General features: G+C 46.6%; 1 protein-coding gene and 1 pseudogene across 1 annotated transcript; both read left to right on the forward strand.

Moving 5' to 3' along the window:
* Nucleotides 1–1086: 1086 nt before the first annotated feature.
* LOC140843839 (nuclear envelope pore membrane protein POM 121-like) lies at nt 1087–17674 on the forward strand. The gene is made up of 10 exons (XM_073214250.1): nt 1087–3499; nt 4890–5099; nt 5421–5561; nt 7201–7281; nt 8845–9016; nt 12001–12086; nt 12673–12743; nt 13228–13343; nt 13471–13573; nt 17319–17674. Exons 1-10 carry the CDS (start codon nt 3303–3305, stop codon nt 17672–17674), a joined length of 1533 nt encoding a protein of 510 aa, XP_073070351.1. The 5' UTR covers nt 1087–3302.
* Nucleotides 14008–15894, forward strand: LOC140843681 (putative nuclear envelope pore membrane protein POM 121B; annotated as a pseudogene).
* Nucleotides 17675–19353: the final 1679 nt, after the last annotated feature.

Genomic DNA, 19353 nt, shown 5'->3' on the forward strand with positions numbered 1-19353 from the left:
GACACCATCAATAGAACAAAAAGGCATCCTACACTATGGGAGGATATATTTGTAAACAACATATCCAACAAGGGGCTGACATCCAAAATACATAAAGAGCTTATGCACCTCAACAAACAAAAAGCAAATAATCCAATTAAAAAATGAGCAGAGGGTCTGAACAGACACTTCTCCAAAGAAGAAAAACAGATGGCCAACAGGCCCATGAAAAGATGATCCACATCGCTAGCCATTAGAGAAATGCAAATTAAAACCACAATGAGATACCACTTCACACCAGTAAGGATTGCCACCATCCAAAAGACAAACAGCAACACATGCTGGCAAGGATGTGGAGAAAGGGGAACCCTCCTACACTGCTGGTGTGAATGTAAACTAGTTCAACCATTGAGGAAAGCAGTATGGAGGTTCCTCAAAAAACTTAGAACTACCATTTGACCCTGGATTTCCTCAGCTGGGAATTTACCGAAAGAAAACAAGATCAAAGGTTCAAAAAGACATATGCACCCCTATATTTACTGCAGCACTATTCACAACAGCCAATATATGGAAGCAACTTAAGTGTCCATCAGTAGATGAATGGATAGAGAAGAGGTGGCACATATACAAAATGGAACACTATTCAGCCATAAGACGAAACAAATCCTACCATTTGCAACAACATGGATGGAGCTACAGGGTATTGTGTTCAGTGAAATAAGCCAGGTGGAGAAAGAGAAGTACCAAATGACTTCCCTCATTTGTGGAGTATTAACTGAAAGCAAATGTGAAGGAACAAAACAGCAGCGGATTCACAGACTCCAAGAAGCGACTAGCGGTTACCAAAGGGGAGGGGTGTGGCAGGGAGCAGGGAATTCAAGGGAAATCTGAATGGTGCACCTGGTGTGTGTGGGCTCACGGGGAAACAATGTAGCTCAGAGAAGCCAAGTACGGACTCTGTGGCATCCTGCTACGCTGATGGACAGCGGCGGCAATGGGTTATGAGGGGGACTCGATTCTATGGGTGAATATAGCACCCACATTACTTCTCTTAGGAAACCTTCAGAAAGAAAAAAGAAAAAAAGAAACAGAAACTTCACATTATACCAATTGAATTTTATAAAAGACTTCAATGCTTTCCTTTCCTGTTCCTTTTTCTTTTTCGCTGTCTCGCCAACGGGTGTCCTGCTGATTACCTGGTGCCCGCGGCGGCCGCGTTGGCCGAGCTGGCTGAGAGGGGGGGCCACCGCTGCCTGGGGGAGCCTGAGCCGCGAGCCCCGAGCTGCCTGCCATTCGCGCGCCGTCTCCTGGCAACTAGGGAGCGCGCGCCGCCAGCGCACAATGCTCGCCCGCCTCTAGCCCAGGCGCGCAAGCGAAGGCAGGCAGTCTAGCGGTGAGAGCCGCGGAAGCCGCTCCGCCGCCGTAAAGAGCTCGCTGATCTTCCCAAATGGGAGGGGTTTTGAGCAAGCTCTGCCCCCCGCAGCCCGCCCCCGTTCCGGAGGCCAGGAGCCGGCGCCCGGCCTTCCTCGGAAGCCCCGCCCGCCCCGCAAGCCCCGCCCCGCCGGCTCCCTCAGCCCGCCGGGATCGCATTCCCCCGTCAGTATCCACTCGTTTCCTCGGGTCCCCTCGGAGGCCTCATCGCCGGTAAGACACGCTGACCCTCCCCAGACCCAGGAGGACTTGACTTTGAAAGTTTTTTTCTCAAGTCCTAAGTGGGTTCTGTGCCCTTTTCACCTCTTCAAACACCTTGGTGCGCGTCCACCTGCCTCCCTTTAGCCTTTGCTGTGAGATGTGCTGCCAGAACTGTTTCCTTCTTTCAGTTCCTTTTTTTGGGTCATTTTTCTATTCCTTTTATTTTTAATTTTTAACTTTTTTTGGTATCATTAGGGTACAGTTACATGAGCAACACGGTGGTTACTAGACTCCCCCCATTATCAAGTGCCCCCCGTTATACCCCGTTACAGTCACTGTCCATCAGCGTGGGGAGATGCTGTAGACTCACTACTTGTCTCCTCTGTGTGCTATACTGCCCTCCCCGTGCTCCCCGCCTACATCATGTATGCTGACCCTAATGCCCCTTATTCCCCTCTCCCTCCCTTCCCACCCACCCTTCCCAGTCCCTTTCCCTTTGGTATTTGTTAGTCCAATCGGGTTCTGTGAGTCGGCTGCTGTTTTGTGCCTTCAGTTTTTTCTGTTCTTATGCTCCACAGATGAGTGAAATCATTTGATACTGTCTTTCTCTGCCTATCATATTTCACTGAGCATAATACCCTCTAGCCTCATCCACGTTGTTGCAAATCTTTCTTTCAGTTCTTAAAGCTCTGAACTTTAATACAGTATGAGTTTAGCAGAATACCTGGTAAATCATTTAAAATATCCCTGCTTCAGGTGAGAATACCATCTGTCTGTTTATTGCAGCACTATTTACAACAACCAAGGTATGGAAGCAACCTAAGTGGCCCTCAGTAGATGAATGGATAGAGAAGAGGTTGCACATATACAAAATGTTACACTATTCAGCCATAAGAAGGAAACATCCTACCATGTGCAACAACATGGGTGGAGCTAGAGGGTATTATCCTCAGGGAAATAAGCCAGGTGGAGAAAGACAAGTACCAAATGATTTCCCTCATTTGTGGAGTTTTAAATCAAAGCAAATCTAAATCTGAAGGAACAAAACAGCAGCAGACACAGACTCCAAGAAGCGACTAGCGGTTACCAAAGGGGAGGGGTATGGCAGGGAGAAGAGGATTCAGGGGTATTATGATTGGTGCACCTGGTGTGTGTGGGCTCACAGGGAAACAATGTAGCTCAGAGAGGCCAAGTACGGACTCCGTGGCATCCTGCTATGCTGATGGACAGCGGCGGCAATGGGTTATGGGGGGAACTCGATTCTATGGGTGAATATAGCACCCACATTGTTTCTCTTGGGAAGCCTTCAGAAAGAAAAAAGAAAAAAAGAAACAGAAACTTCACATTATACCAATTGAATTTTATAAAAGACTTCAATGCTTTCCTTTCCTGTTCCTTTTTCTTTTTCGCTGTCTCGCCAACGGGTGTCCTGCTGATTACCTGGTGCCCGCGGCGGCCGCGTTGGCCGAGCTGGCTGAGAGGGGGGGCCACCGCTGCCTGGGGGAGCCTGAGCCGCGAGCCCCGAGCTGCCTGCCATTCGCGCGCCGTCTCCTGGCAACTAGGGAGCGCGCGCCGCCAGCGCACAATGCTCGCCCGCCTCTAGCCCAGGCGCGCAAGCGAAGGCAGGCAGTCTAGCGGTGAGAGCCGCGGAAGCCGCTCCGCCGCCGTAAAGAGCTCGCTGATCTTCCCAAATGGGAGGGGTTTTGAGCAAGCTCTGCCCCCCGCAGCCCGCCCCCGTTCCGGAGGCCAGGAGCCGGCGCCCGGCCTTCCTCGGAAGCCCCGCCCGCCCCGCAAGCCCCGCCCCGCCGGCTCCCTCAGCCCGCCGGGATCGCATTCCCCCGTCAGTATCCACTCGTTTCCTCGGGTCCCCTCGGAGGCCTCATCGCCGGTAAGACACGCTGACCCTCCCCAGACCCAGGAGGACTTGACTTTGAAAGTTTTTTTTCTCAAGTCCTAAGTGGGTTCTGTGCCCTTTTCACCTCTTCAAACACCTTGGTGCGCGTCCACCTGCCTCCCTTTAGCCTTTGCTATGAGATGTGCTGCCAGAACTGTTCCCTTCTTTCAGTTCCTTTTTTTGGGTCATTTTTCTATTCCTTTTATTTTTAATTTTTAACTTTTTTTGGTATCATTAGGGTACAGTTACATGAGCAACACGGTGGTTTCTAGATTCCCCCCATTTTCAAGTGCCCCCCTCCTTATACCCCGTTACAGTCACTGTCCATCAGCGTAGGGAGATGCTGTAGACTCACAATTTGTCTCCTCTGTGTGCTATACTGCCCTCCCCGTGCTCCCCGCCTACATCATGTATGCTGACCCTAATGCCCCTTATTCCCCTTCTCCCTCCCTTCCCACCCACCCTTCCCAGTCCCTTTCCCTTTGGTATTTGTTAGTCCAATCGGGTTCTGTGAGTCGGCTGCTGTTTTGTGCCTTCAGTTTTTTCTGTTCTTATGCTCCACAGATGAGTGAAATCATTTGATACTTGCCTTTCTCTGCCTATCATATTTCACTGAGCATAATACCCTCTAGCCCCATCCACGTTGTTGCAAATCTTTCTTTCAGTTCTTAAAGATCTGAACGTTAATGCAGAATGGGTTTAGCAGAATAATTGGTAAATCACTTAAAATATCCCTGCTTCAGGTAAGAATATCTTCTGTCTGTAAAGTATAGGAATCTGATAGGTTTTGTTACTTTTCTGTCTTTGGACCAATAAATTGTATCAGCTGACCTCAAAGAGGTGTACCCAGGAAACTCCTGAATGGATATAACTTGGCTGATAAAGATGATTAGATTAAAAAGACTTTTATTTTCATTTAGTCCCAGTTGAGTTATAACAACAAAATTGAAAACTTCAGTGACAACACTAGATTCTTGATAAGTACATTTATTAGAAAAGGTGAACATTCAGGTTTTTAAAATGTTTGACTTTGGGTGTACATTTCTGATGACTTAGCATAAGAGATTGAAGGATTCCTGTAAAATTTGTCCCTGCACGTCCTTATGCACACTTTTCTTCCACTGTAGTTTGACTTGTGTGGGCTGTTTTTCAATTTCCCCCTGAAAGTTGTTGAATCCATTGCAGGGACAGCTGTTAAGTACCTGCCACTTTCTGCCCTTAGGTGGAATGGGGAAAGTTGCCATAAAAATGCTGTGTTTTGTATCGCTTAGAGGCTTAAGCTCTCTGGAAAATAACTGAACCCACATGGTTCTTAAGGAATTTAAACTTTCTGTCATTCTTCTAAGCTGCCTTGATTCCATAATGTGTCTCCCATTCTCCACAGGGTCTGTGGGACTTCACCACACCACTTTGGCATAACACGTCCAAGACGATACCCAATCCATCAGGGCTGGTATTCCTGTGAGCTTCCCACGCTGTGCTGGAATGGCCGTCACAGGAAGCGTGTGCTGTCTCGTGGTAGTTCCAGAGTGGTGTGCAGGCCTTCGACAGTGAGGATCGCTCCTCCCGGGAGCAACCTGACTCGTCTTCCAATGTAAGCATTGCTGGAGGAAAAGACTCCCAGTGTGTCCACTTTATTCTCCTGCAGTTGTTCATCTGAGAGAATAACTGTAACCCAAAGGAAAGGAAGAAGCTCCTTATGTGAGGGAGAAATCTGAAGTTCCAGTTATTGAGCAGTTTTTTATTTTCTAGGTTTTTCCCAAGACTGTAGCTTAACAGCTAAGGGCCATTTGTGTGAGTGTATAAATTACCCTTTCGCTTGTTGGATAGCTTCTGATTTCCAGCGCCTGAAGTTCATGCTATGGAGCATCATGATCAGAATATCTTAATGCAAGAATCCTGTTTTCTGTTACAGAGCAGCGCAGATCCCTAAGGCCCCAGACCCGTGGTCAAAGGAGGCTGTTCTGCTTGCCCTCGAACGTTGGAAGAGGAAGAAAAGGACAGTGGAGGAGGAGGAAGACCAAACATCTGCTGCTGGTCAGGAGGACAAAAGAAGGTAACATGCCCTGCAGAGTACTCAACGTGCCTCTCACGGGGGCTCCTGGGATTTGTTGAAAGAGAGATCACTCCCCAAAAGAATCAGAGGCCACTTCCTGTATGTGAACAGCAGGTCCTCTTCTTTGGCTTTCATGGAAGAGCTTGGTAACAAGCGCTTTAATACTATGCCTTTCGTTAGGCACAGGTTACATACATTTTGTAATATACCTTTTCCGTAAGTACTAGAGAAAAGCCGACAGTTACTGGCCACATCAGCTTCATACTTTTGATATAAATGTGTTAAATTTTATTTTGAGAGAATGCTGAAAGTCTTCCCCTTGTGGTGGTCAGTTATTTGGGTGATCATCAGCTTAGGTGTCATGTTTGTGCTGAAGGAAATACTTAGCAAAGAACAATGAAGACTGGAGTATGGTAGCTTTATGAGTAATGAGAATAAAACCAGTTTCATTATTTGATTTTTGAAAATGTAATGAAAATAGAGGAAGCAGTCTGTTTCCTCGATGGAAAGAGAGGAAGTTGAAGGCCCTGAGTAAGCTGCAGAACTGCTTGTGGCTTTCCAAGGAGTCAGTTAAGAATTTTCTTGTAACTCAACAAATTCCAAGACCCATCATGTGCCGGAGCCTACTCCAGGTACTGTGGATAGAGCAGTGAGCAAGACAAAGGTCTCCTGGGACTTGGGCAATCAATGAAACAGGGTAATTATAGATTGTAAGTATATAAAGATTTTTAAAAAGCAGTGCTATAAGAGGGTCATGAGAAAGGGGGAGCTCTCTATATAAGGTGGTCAAGGAAACATGCTCTGAGGAGACAGTGGGCCCTACATTTGAGAAATAGAACCATTGTCCTCATCAGTTACACCAGGTTAGCCATAACCTGCAGGTTCACAGCTGGCCATCTTTGATAGAGTAGATGGCGACATTAGGTAAGGAAATACTAATAAATGCAAGTGTGTTCATTGGAAGATTGATTGGAAGTAACGTTGGAAGATCAGGTAATGAATACTAGGGATATGCTTTACAAGTGAGCAGTCTGAGCTCATGTCAGCCAACTAAGCAGGAGTGGCAGAGAGAGATGGTGTGGTGGAGGTCAGAGAGAAAATAACTATTCTTATGGTCAAAACAAGTTTCTCATGTTCTCTGGGTTGGTAATTTGTCTAGACCCCAGTGAGCCTATAACTGAGGGCTCTGTGTTGTCTTTCCCATAATTGGAATGAGCAGTGATTATGTGCACCATGCGCAGGCCCTTATCTGTGACCTGTGAAGTTCTTCTCTTACAGACTCAACTAAGTGAGAGCACTGGGGGATGTGTGTAGGTGGGTCGCTATAGTGTTTTTTTGTCTTTAGTTTACAGATGGTAGGATATTAAATTTGTGATTGCAGTGCTCTGGTGAGAAGTTAGCAAATAATCAGTATACCTGAATAGTTCAAAAGGTCTTGATGCATTTTTATACTTTTCTGATTAGATTAGAACAGTCCTAGAATAAATTGACCTTCCTGAATCTTTGAGATCTGAGGCAACCTTTTCTTGTCTAGCATGAACCTATGTTCTGTAGAAAGAGTAAAAGATCCCAGGAATATGAGAGTATGCTTTAAAGGAGAGGTCTTATCATCTAACTGAGGGTTTGTGATTTGTCACAGGTGCCATGACAGCAGTGGGAGTGGCCATTCAGCTTTTAAGCCCGAGGTGGCCAACGGAGTCCCTGCTGCTTTTGTGCCTGAGTAAGTGAGAATCCATCTGGGTGAGGTTTCCTGTTTGGGAAAGGGTCATTATCAGACTTACTGACCTGTAAGTTTTCCTCTTTGAAGTCAGAGAGGAACATTTTGAGTAACTTGCCACAATAACTATTTTGTCTAATTCCTTTTACTATTTTTTCTTTAATATGCATAAAATATGCTAAGGCTAAGAGGGTTTGTAGATACACTGAATAACCAAGTATGTAACAAAAAAATCACAAGGTTTGTGCAATGGATAGAATGCAGCAGTACAAAATTTAAGAAAAATGTGAGATTTCTGCCTTTTAGCTTAATTATATTTGAGGAAGAACTGGCTGGGAGGGAAAGAGGCTGGAAATGTGCGTGAAAAGGCTTGGGTAAGTTATGTTATTAAATTCAGTCAGCGCTATGATACGGCTGCCAAAAAAGCTTAACATGCTCCTCCCCTGGGGTGATAGCAGAACAAAGACTAGGAGGAGGCCGGTCAGTGGTGGTCCTAATGCCTTAGTCCTGCTGTCCGCGGAGGGCTGCTGGTTGGCTGTGCTGCCCTGCAAGGGGCCGCAGACACAAACCGAAATTCACTGCGAGAGAGTGAAGCAACTCAAGATGTCACGGGGTGGTGGTGGGTGAGGGGGTTCTAAAGGTACATAAGCACTAGCTCAGAGGAGAAAAACCTCAGGGGTGTAAAGAAATACACCCCTGGTGGGAGTGTATTTCTGGAGGGAGGGAAGGATAATGGCCTGCAAAAATCTGAAGGACTATCACATGAAAGGAGGACAATTGGCTTGGCTCCAGATGGGATCCATAGGCGAAGTAAGTGAAAGAGAAAGTATGTTTGCATCTAGTGCAGGGATAAACTGCTCTGTGGTTGACATTCATCAGCCAGGAGACAGTGAGCTGTCTGTGCTGTCACAATGGTTGGATGACTATTTCACAGGAAAGATGTTTAGGGAATTTCTGTTTCAGTTTGAATCTTAGAAAAAGTGGTTGGTTCCTCCTAAACTTTTTTTTAACACCTTTATTGAGGTATAATTGACATAAATAAACTGTGCCTCTTTGAAGTGTACCATTTGATCAATTTTGACATGTATCCTTATCAGAATTATTATCCTATAAATTTTCCTCTTTGAAATCAGAGAGGAACATTTTGAGTAACTTGCCACAATAACTATTTTGTCTAAATTTCACTCCCACGGAACCATCACCACAGTCAAGATAATGAACATCACCATCACTGCCAGAAGTTTCCCCGTGACCCTTGGTGAAGCCTTAAAATCTCCCTCTCATCCTGTCCCTGTTGCCAGGCATCCATTGGTTCCCATTCTGTCACTATAGATTTGTGTGCGTTTCCTAGAGTATATATAAATAGAATCATACTTTTAATTTTTTAAATACTGAGCTTTCCCTTTCCGACTTTGTGAGACATGTTTAGCTGAATTAACAGTAAAATTAACAACATTATCCTTTTCCATTGCGTTAGAACAGTTTTGTGACCGTGGATGAAGCCTTAAAAAATGTTGGTGCCTTTCAGTAGCACATCTGTGTTTTCCCCTTTTATTTCCCTGTTAGGCCTGGGCCTCTGAAGAGAGGCCTCAGTTCACAGAGCTCAGATGGCGAGCTGTGTAAGAAAACCTGCACCTCTGCTGTGAGCTGCTCGAAGGGCACGTGCGCATGTGGCATCCGTATGTCCAGCCGCAATGCCATTACCAGTTCCTACACTTCTACTGGAGGCATCTCTCAGGTACACACACCTGGTGGTGTGGCAGAAGTGGGTTCTTTGCATTTATTAGTTGATTATGCAGTGTTTACTAGCCACCTTCTGTCAGATGCTGAGATCACCTCTAAGCTAACAGCAGTTACCAACCCTTGAATGATCGCTATGGACCAGTGGAACAAACTAGAAAGCCCAGAATGCCTATGTGGAAACCTGACACAAGACAGAGCCATTATTATAGATAAATAGACAGAGGATGAATAATTCAAAATATGGTACTAATTTGATTAAAAAGGTAGAATGAGTCTGAATTGCACTGGGTCATAAATTCATCCTCTAGGCACTGGGAATTTAATGAAAGTTTTAAAAATAAGTGGTTATAATTATTTTTAGAAAGGATGTAGTGTAGACTGGAGAACAGATCAACTTTTGCTACCAGAATGACTTGGGTTCAAATCTTGGCTTTGGCACTTAGTAGCTATAGACTCTTGGGCAGGTAAATGACTTAAACTCTCTTTTTCTCATCTCTAAACGATTGTTATAAAGATTGAAGGTAATGTTTGAAAAGCACCCATTACAGTGCTTGTCAGTAAGCAGGCACCCAATATATAGGAGCTGGAAAAAAAGTAACACATGCATGAAGGAGGTTTTTGAGAGGAGAAAGAATTTGACATAAGTTTTCATCCATACAGAAGGCTCTTAGAGTAATATAAATGACACATTAATGATAAATGACAAATATAAGAGATGAAGGCCCTGGCTAAGCAGTTATGACAATGTGGAGCATAAGAGTACGAAGCTGTACCTGGATCTATTCTGCACTAGGCCCTCTGCTGAGCACTGTACACACATTTCCTCAATCAGTGATCCCAACAGACCTGACATACATAGTCATTGCCCCTTCTTACAATTTTATATCAAATGTCATACATACACAAAGGAAGGAAAAATATCATAATGAACCTCCATGTGGCTCCAGCAGTTAACAGTGTTTGGTCAGTCCTGATCCATCAACACCCCCACCCCAAATTGGTTTTCCTCTTGTGTTTTTAAGTACAAACACGTTGTTTCCCCTATTGGTACTTCCGTGTACTTTTAAAACTTTTTGAACATTAATAACCACAATGCCTCTATTCCTCTGAATTATAATGACTTAATGTTAGTTATCATCGCTCCAATTTGCCCTTCTTACCCTCCCTCTCTTATTACAGTTACTTTGAATCAGGGACCAAAAATCAACTCATTGTGTTTGGTTCACATGTCTCTTAGACCCTTTTTTTAAAGTATTAAAGCATTAAAGGTATTTAATTAATATATGTAACAAAAAAATCTGAAGGTAAGGTTGTACACTTATGGAAATAATGATTTTGACCTACTTCATAAGATAGTTGTGAGGCAGTACATGTAAAGTGTTCATGCGTCTACACTGTCCATAGTAAGCGTTCAAGAAGTGCCACCAAAACAAGTACTGAAATTTACATTTCAGGGGACTTAATTCACACTCAGAGCTTCAGACTTAGCATTATACAAGGTTGTATCTTACGGCCTAACAAGCAGACAGGGTAAAAATAATCAACTTTTTAACAGGCCTGGGCGGAGCGATGATGCTCGGAGCTTCGCACCAGGGGCGGGGCGCCAGGACGCCGGGGGTGGGCGGGGCGAGGGACGCACCCACCGCCTGTGGGTCCCCTGCGGACGGGGTCCGCGTTCCCAGGGACAGCCACGCAGCCGCGCCGGAAACCACCGCCGCGTCACGGGCAGCTGCGGGGTCGACCGCGGGAGGCGCGCGTGCACTGGGGCCTCTGCCTCCCCGGGCACGCTGCTGAGGCCGGGCAGCCGGCCTGGCAAACTCCTGCGGTGGCAGAACCCCTCCGCGGTCCTGGGGCGCGCCAGACACACCCCCGGGGTGCGCGGGCCCCGCCAGGATGCCGGCTATCCCGGCTGCCGTGCCCCGGCTCCCAGCGCCTCAGCCCGTCCAAGGAGCCGCAGGCGGCAGGTCGCCGGCCTCACAGCGCGGCCTCCCTGGGCGCTCCGAGCCCGCGCGGCCGGCGCCCCCTGGCGGCTTCCAGCTGTCAGGCTTCCCACGCGGGTGTCCCCGCGGCTGCTGCCACTGCCGCCGCCGCAGGCGCGGAGCACACGGGCTGGGGCGGTGTCCGCGCGCGCCCTCCCCCGCAGCAGGGACGTCAGGCCTCTCTTAGACTCGATCAACGGTAGTACTACTACGCTTTTTCTTAACTTTTGAAAAGTCTGAGTCATTATGTTCTATAGAATTTACTACATTCTGGATTTTGTTTTCGTCATGGTGCCATTTTGACAATTACTCTATCCCTATTTTCCCTGTAAATGGGCAGTTGGCTCCTGAGGCTTGATGAGTTTCGAGGTCAGTGATTTGGGCAGAGGTGCTGCTGTGCACTTCTGATCGCATCACATTGGGAGCACGTGCTGTGTGGTTGCCTCCCACTGGGCTCAGGTGTCAGTCTGATCGTTCACTTTATTGTTCCTATGAGCTTTTCACCTGATGATTTTAGTGGCGATTTTTTGCCTTTGTCTATGTCCATTGTGGCAAAATGGTGATGTTCTAATTCTGTCCTTCCCTCTGCATTTGTTAACTGAAGGTCTGTGTAATTCTAGATAGAAGAACAAACCCTATCTATAGGAGTGGCAGGATAATAAGCAGGCACTGTTGTCATAGTTAACTCCAAAGGTGACCAGTATGATTCTTGCTGTGTTATCTTTATGAACTGATGATATTTTATAAACATTTCATGACACTCAGTATAGTGTAGCTGCTCTTTCTGATGCAACTTTTCCAACTTTGGCCAATGACAACCCTTTCAAAAAGTCGCAATTGACTCACTTTTCAGAAGCCCCACTTCAGAAAGAAATGTTTTTTTAGTCACTTGAAAAGGAGACATTATATACAGTGATGGATTAGAGCCACCGAATTATGTTGAAGGTCAGATCCTATGTTATTCCCAAGGTCAGTCACGTGACTTGTGTTTGGCTTTTAGCTCTGGAAGAGGCGTCCCAGTGCCTCACCCATCTCCAGCCCAGCCTCCCGTTCACAGACACCAGAGAGTCCAGAAAAGAAAATGAGGTAATTGGTGATTTGCTGTGTGGATTAATGAGAGGGTGGGAAAGGAGGGAAATTTACTTGGCTCTTAGGCTTTCTGAGACTCCGATTTGGAGAATCAAAATAGTTCACATCTAAAGGGCAGAGATGGTGCCGCCCTGAATCGCTTTTGTCTCTTGCAGTCGTCACATAGTGTGACCACACCGGCCTCTGCTTCCGCTCATGCTGCAGTGTGAGGGGCTGGGGCGTAAGAGGAAGGGAGTGAACAGAGTGACTGATGGGGGTGGGCAGCAGGCTTCACATTCTAGACCCCAGCTGACCCCCTAGGTGCCCAACTAGAATGCCACTTTCTTAGAGATAGAGGTGTGACTAGGACTCTCAGAAACTTGGCAGGTTGTATGTAAGGTTCTGAAGATTGTTTTCTGCTTGTTTTAAGACAAAGGTGTCTCTATGGCTTCTGTGAACTGCCTCTCTTCATTTCTTTAGGAATTTTCTTTGCTTCTTTTTGTTGTCTTCTTTTTGTTCTAGACTTTGGTCAGTTGGTAGTTAGGAGGGTGTAAAAAGTTATCCAGTGCTTTTCTAAACTTAACTGTGCCTCTTCCTCCTACAGAGAAGAGGACGGTCCTCAGGGATCTGACTCTTCTGCTCCGCCAGTAAACAAGGAGTCCCAGGGAGAACAGGGTAAGTTGATGAACGCGTGGCATGTGTTGGCAGTAGTGTATGGAGGGCGCATGGACCACAACCCACTGGCAACATGTACTGAGCCTTGATTTGTGTGGGGCTTGGTAGTTACAGAGAGAGAGATGTTCCTGTCCTTCGGGGTTTTTGGTCTGGTAAGGGAGAAAGGTTGCCCAGACTTGTATAGCATAACCCAGGCCAGCTGGGGGGTTTGGGGTAAGGTAAGCCTAGGTGGGGGAATCTGAGCAGACCAGGCAATTTCTGTCCAGTAAACAACAATGTGCACATATTTGGCGCAATGACCACTTCACGTTGTCTTGACTGTTAGAAATAATCTTGCCAACACCATCCAAGTGCCCAAACCATAGAAGATAGAATCTCAGAGACACCTAGTGAAAGTTCAGTATTAAAAACTAGGCTGGATAGACATACCTCTCCATTTCAGGAAGAGAGCAGGAAGAAAGTAAGTCTGATACTTTATTTGCAGATACAACCACATGTAGGGAGCAGAACTGGGATTCTCCACCTACACCCAGCAGCTCCCAGACACGCAGACGCGAGTTTCCCCTGGTGCCCTCCAGGCGAGGGATCCCACTGATCTTGGTATGATCTGTCCACCCACCCCTGCCCACCCCAGTCTGGCTCCCCTGCATCTCAGGAATGGAAGGGTCGGTACAAGTTTCTTTCACTTCCTTCTGACTGGGTTGGCTTCTCCTTTTTCTCTTGGTAGCCTCCAGCTCCCTCGATCAGCGGCTCGATCATGGTCAAAGAGTATTACCAGGAGAAGCAAGCTCAGTCACAGTGGCTGAAGAGGATCTTCGAGGATAAGACTGGTAAGGAATATGGGTTAATTTCACACTCCAGAGACAGTTCGCAGAGTCATATTTGTTGACTCCTGAATCCCTGGCCCAGCAAGGCTTCTAGAGCACCAAATACCATCACGTTTGAGATACCATAGTTGACATTTTCTGTTCTTCTTCCTAGAATCTGCTGCAGTGGCAATGTTTGTGGGGGAGGCATTGTGTATTTTCCTCTGTTCTTGTCCCCGCCATGACAAAGAATTGAAGGGCAGAGACACAGTAGTGCAACAGAGTAAAAGTTTTATTTAAAGTTACTTAGCCAGAAAGAAGTGCAGGTGACCTCAGAGAGGGAGGAGTGCCCTGAAAGGGTGGAGAGCAAGACTTTAAGATTAAAAGGTCACACACTTAGAAAGTGTGGGTGACTTCAGAGAGGGAAGTGCCCTGAAAGGTTGGGAAGAGTTGAAGTTATGCACTTAGGAAGTGCAGGTGACCTCAGAGAGAGGAGTGCAGCAGCCTGAAAGAGGGAGTTTAAAGTTAAAAGATTACGCACTTAGAAAGTGCGGGTGACCTCACATAGGAGCACAGTGAAAGGTTGAGGGTTCCCCCTTTCAAGGATTTTTCAGGAATGTGACAGAGGGCTAGTGTGTGGGCTTAAGTGGTCTCCAGTATCTTTGATGAGACATTAAGTTACTCATCAGTCCTCTAGGTAATTCTGCAGAATTAGCTAATCAAGACTGTCTGCATTTCCTCCAAGGTGGGCAGAGTTATTTGTTTGCTAAAGAGTATGTTAAGAATCTTTCTTCTGAAACTTCCTAGTTTTTTTTTAAAATACAATTTTGGCTTTAAGGTGGGATCTCCCTGTCTTTACTTTGCTGTTTATAGGTGGGCCTTTTAGCAGGCTAGAGTGAATCATACAATGATCTAATGGATACAATGAAGACATGGGCTGTGCTCAGATACTTTTATCTGGGAAATATTCAAACCTTCAAGGCCAAGTTTCTCTTGACCTTTTGAGCTTTAACTGATTAACTCACTAACTCTGAATCTTTTCTGGATTTCTAAATTTAACTGGTTAACCGAGTCCTTTCTAGGGGGCTTTGCTGGCCCTGTACTCTTTCCACCCCACTCATATGTATTTCCCTGCCTAACAGCCACACCCATGGCCCTTTCACCCCTGCAGACACCTGGGCTTCTGGGCCCTCTTGGCTCTTCACAGCCAGGGTCCCTCCCTGGCCCTCCTCTCAGATTCCAGGTTCACAGCCCCTTTCTCGGGGCTGACCCCTGCCTCTCTCACAATACCAGCCAGTGATGCCACCAACTCACCTCCAGCCTCTCAGGCTGAGACATCTGCCAAACCCCAGGCCCCGCCTGCCCCAGGCCCCACCCTGAAGCCCAGTGTTCTCTTTGGAATGCTGAGCAGCCCACCTGCTAACCCTTCTGCCTTGGCAGCTCCTGCTGTGTCTTCAGCACGTCCCATGTTCAAGCCCATCTTTGTGGCTCCACCTAAAAGTGGGAAGGAGGGTCCTGTGCCATGCAGCCATTCCCAAGTCACAACGGAGGCATCTTCCAGCTCTGCCCACACCCCGGCTACCAGCAGCCTCCCCTCACTTTCAGTCCTGTTTTTAGCAGCACAGGGCTACCTACATCTTTGCCCTTGTCAACTCCTTCCTCCTTCAGTCAGACAACTACTTCAGGCACTAGCACGAATACCCCTCTGTTCCCTGGCCCGGCCAGTGTCAGTGTCCCCTCAGCAGCGGCTTGGGGGACCACCACCAGCACAGCCGCAGACTCTGCCCGGAAGCCTGTCTTTGGCTTTGGTGTGAGCAGTGTGACCAGCACTGCGAGCAGCATGACCAGCCCCACTGCTTCCACTGCCCAGCCTGTCCTCCTTGGGTCCCCCCTTGCCTCTGCTGCCAGCTCTGCCCAGCCATGGGCTCCATACTCCAGTTTGGCAGGCGCTGGCCACGCCTGCTCCAACAACAGCCATCACCTTCAGCCACTCCCTGCCTGGCGCCATCCAGACAGCTGCTGGCAGCAGCACCGCCAGTTTCGGTGGCTTCAGTGGCACCCTCACGACCTCCGCCCCCATCGCCCCGAGCCAGCCTGCACTGACATTAAGCAGCACCCCAGCCTTCAACATTCCCTTTGGTTCTGGCACCAGGCCCCCCATCCCATCCTATCCCGGAGTCACCCCACAGCACACGTTCGGAGCCACTGAGAGACAGCAAATGTGGACTGCCAGCCAGCACTGGCCCCCAGCTTCAGCAGCTCCTTTCCTTTTGGAAGCTCAGCATCCCTGGCCCCACCCCAGCCAGCCTTTGGCAGCACCATGTGGTCAGGTTTTCGTGGATTGAAACCCGCAGCCTCTCTTTTTGGCACCATCTCCAGCACCCAGTCAGCCTTTGGCAGCACCACAGCTGTTTCCTCCAATTTTTTTTATTTTGTGGCATTATTAATCTACAATTATTTGAGGAACATTATGTTTACTAGACTCCCCCCTTCACCAAGTCCCCCCCACATACCCCATTAGTCACTGTTCATCAGCGTACTAAGATGCTGCAAAATCACTACTTGTCTACTATGTGTTGCACAGCACTCCCCATGCCCTCCCCAAATTATACATGTTAATCATAAGGCTCCCTTTCTTCTTCCACCCCTTCTCCCTCCCTTTCCACCTATCTTCCCCAGTCCCTTTCTATTTGGTAATTGTGAGTCCTTTCTTGGGTTCTGTGATTCTGCTGCTGTTTTATTCCTTCTGTTTTTCCTTTGTTCTTATATTCCAGAGATGAGTGAAATCATCTGGTACTTGTCTTTCTCCATCTGGCTTATTTCACTGACCATAATACCCTCTAGCTCCATCCATGTTGATGAAAATGGTAGGATTTGTTTTCTTCTTATGGCTGATTAATATTCCATTGTGTATATGTATCACATCATCTTTATCCATTCATTTACTGATGGACACTTAGGTTCCTTCCATTTCTTGGCTATTGTAAATAGTGCGATAAACATAGGGGTGCATCTGTCTTTTTAAAATTGGGCTGCTGCATTCTTAGGGTAAATTCCTAGAGGTGGTATTCCTGGGTCAAATGGTATTTCTATTTTGAATTTTTTGAGGAACCTCCATACTGCTTTCCATAGTGATTGAACTAAATTACATTCCCACCAGCAGGGGAGGAGGGTTCCCCTTTCTCCACATCCTTGCCAGCATTTGTTGTTGTTTGTCTTTTCGATGGTGGCAATCTTTACTTGTGTGAGGTGATATCTCATTGCAGTTTTAATCTGCAATTCTCTGATGACTAGCGATGTGGAGCATCTTTTCATGTGTCTGTTGGCCATCTGAATTTCTTCTTTGGAGAACTCTCTGTTCAGCTCCTCTGCCCATTTTTTAATTGGATTATTTGCATTTTGTTTCTTGAGGTGTGTGAGCTCTTTATGCATTGTTGATGTCAACCCTTTATTGGATCTGTCATTTATGAATATATTCATTATGAATATATTCTGCAGGATGCCTTTTTGTTCTATTGATGGTGTCCTTCCCTGTACAGAAGCTTTTCAGCTTGACATAGTCCTATATGTTCATTTTTGCTGTTGTTTCCCTTGCTGGGGGAGATATGTTCATGAAGAAGTCACTCATGTTTATGTCCAAGAGATTTTTGCTTATGTTTGTTCTAAGAGTTTTATGGTTTTGTGGCTTACATTCAGGTCTTTGATCCATTTCGAATATACTTTTGTGTATAGGGTTAGACAGTGATCCTCATTTCCTTCTCTTTTGCAGCCACCACCTCGGAGTTTGAAGCTACGACCCAGACCACCAGCAGCGGTGGCAGCACAACCTCATCCCATGTCACATCTGGGGTGTCAGCAGGCCCTGCTGTCAGCGGGGACTTTGGGATGAGCGTGTCAGACCCCCACAGCAGCTCCACCACTGGGGTATTCAACTTTGTGGCAGGATGGAGTGGGAGAACTGGTGGCACGGCCCCTTTCTGGGGATGCCTGAGTCAGAACTCCCTTGGTGCAGCTGGCCAGAGCACACTGTTTGCCATCTACGTGGCCAGGACACCTCAGGACACATCTGTGCTTGCAGGTGAGATTTGGAATGGGCTCGGTCTGCTGAGCCAGGTGCTGTTTTAAGTACCAACATAGTCTGCACTCTTGGAGGTCTACGCTGTAGTGAAGAGACAGATGTTATCTGTAAACAGTGTCAGGTAGCAGTGTAACTCATGACCGGAGGAGCTATGTAGGTAGGCAGTGGGAGCCTTTCTGAGACAATAGTAAACTGAGGCCATGGCCACAGTTCCAGAGTTGGGAGCAGGGACAGGGGCTGGGGGTGAGGGCCTTCCAGGCACAGGATCAAAGGCCCAAACTCAGAGACGAGCTTATGTTTTAATGAGCAGAGAAGAGCCAGGTGTGGCTATAGCTTTAGAAAGGAAAGTGGTATAAAATGACGTTAAGAGACAGGCAGTAAGGAAGATCATTCACGGCCTTTTAAAATGTTTTTTATTTTTTGGTATAAATCTACAATTACATGAAGAACATTATGTTTACTAGGCTTCCCCCTTCAACAAGTCCCCCCCACGGACCCTATTATATTCAATGCCCATTAGTGTAGTAAGATGCTGTACAATTACCATGTGTCTTCTCTGTATTGCCCAGCCCTCCATCTGCCCCCGCCCACATTATATATGCAATTTGTAGTGCCCCCTTTCTTTTTCCTGCCTTTATCCCTCCCTTCTCACCCTCCCTGCTCAGTTCCTTTCCCTTTAGACTATTTCAATAGGTAGTCCAATCTTGGGTTCTGTGATTCTGCTGCTGTTTTGTTCCTTCAGTTTTTCTTTGCTCTTATACTCCACATATGAGTGAAATCATTTGGTACTTACCTTTCTCCGCCTGGCTTATTTCACTGAGCATAATACCCTCCAGCTTCATCCCTGTTGTTGCAAATGGTAGGATTTGTTTTCTTCTTTTGACTGAATAATATTCCATTGTGTATATGTACCAGATCTTCTTTATCCACTCATCTCCTGATGGACATTTAGGTTGCTTCAATTTCTAGGCTATTGTAAATAGTGCTGAGATAAACATACGGGTGCATCTGTCTTTTTCAAACTGGGCTGCTGCATCACTTAGGGTAAATTCCTACAAGTGGGATTCCTGGGTCACATGGGATTTCTATATTGATCTTTTTAACGAAGCTCCATACTGCTTTCACAATGGTTGAACTAATTTACATTCCTTCCAACAGTGTAGCAGGGTTCCCCTCTCTCCACAACCTTGCCAACATCTGTTGTGGTTTGTTGTTTGGATGGTGGCGATCCTTACTGGTGTGTGGTGATATCTCATTGTGGTTTTAATTAGCATTTCTCTGATGACAGGCGATGTGGTGCATCTTTTCATGTGTCTGTTGGGCACCTGAATTTCTTCTCTGGCCAACTGCCTGTTCAGCTCCCCTGCCCACATTTTTATTGCAATATTTCCTTTTTGTTTGTTGAGGTGTTTTAGCTCTTTATATATTCTGGATGTCAACCCTTTATCAGATCTGTCATTTAGGAATATATTCTCCCATACTGGAGGATGCCCTTTTGTTCTGTTGATGGTGCCCTTTACTGTAGAGTAGCTTTTAAGCTTGATATAGTCCCATTTGTTCATTTTTGCTTTTCTTCCCTGGAGAGATATGTTCACGAAGATGTCGCTCATGTTTATGGCCAAGACACTTTCCCCTGTCCTTCTCTAAGAGTTTTATGGTTTCGTGGCTTCCATTCAGGGGTTCGACCAATTTTGAACTTACTTTTGTGTATGGGGTTAGACAGTGA

Source organism: Manis javanica, chromosome 10 (assembly GCF_040802235.1).
Source record: "Manis javanica isolate MJ-LG chromosome 10, MJ_LKY, whole genome shotgun sequence".
In the NCBI taxonomy this organism is placed as follows: Eukaryota; Metazoa; Chordata; class Mammalia; order Pholidota; family Manidae; genus Manis; species Manis javanica.

Excerpts from the sequence above, each read along its gene's own strand:
- LOC140843839 (XM_073214250.1), top strand. The coding sequence starts at position 3,303 with ATGGGAGGGGTTTTGAGCAAGCTCTGCCCCCCGCAGCCCGCCCCCGTT. Across the intron at positions 5,562-7,200 it reads GGTCAGGAGGACAAAAGAAG|GTGCCATGACAGCAGTGGGA; the intron begins GTAACATGCCCT and ends GATTTGTCACAG. Across the intron at positions 7,282-8,844 it reads CCTGCTGCTTTTGTGCCTGA|GCCTGGGCCTCTGAAGAGAG; the intron begins GTAAGTGAGAAT and ends TTTCCCTGTTAG.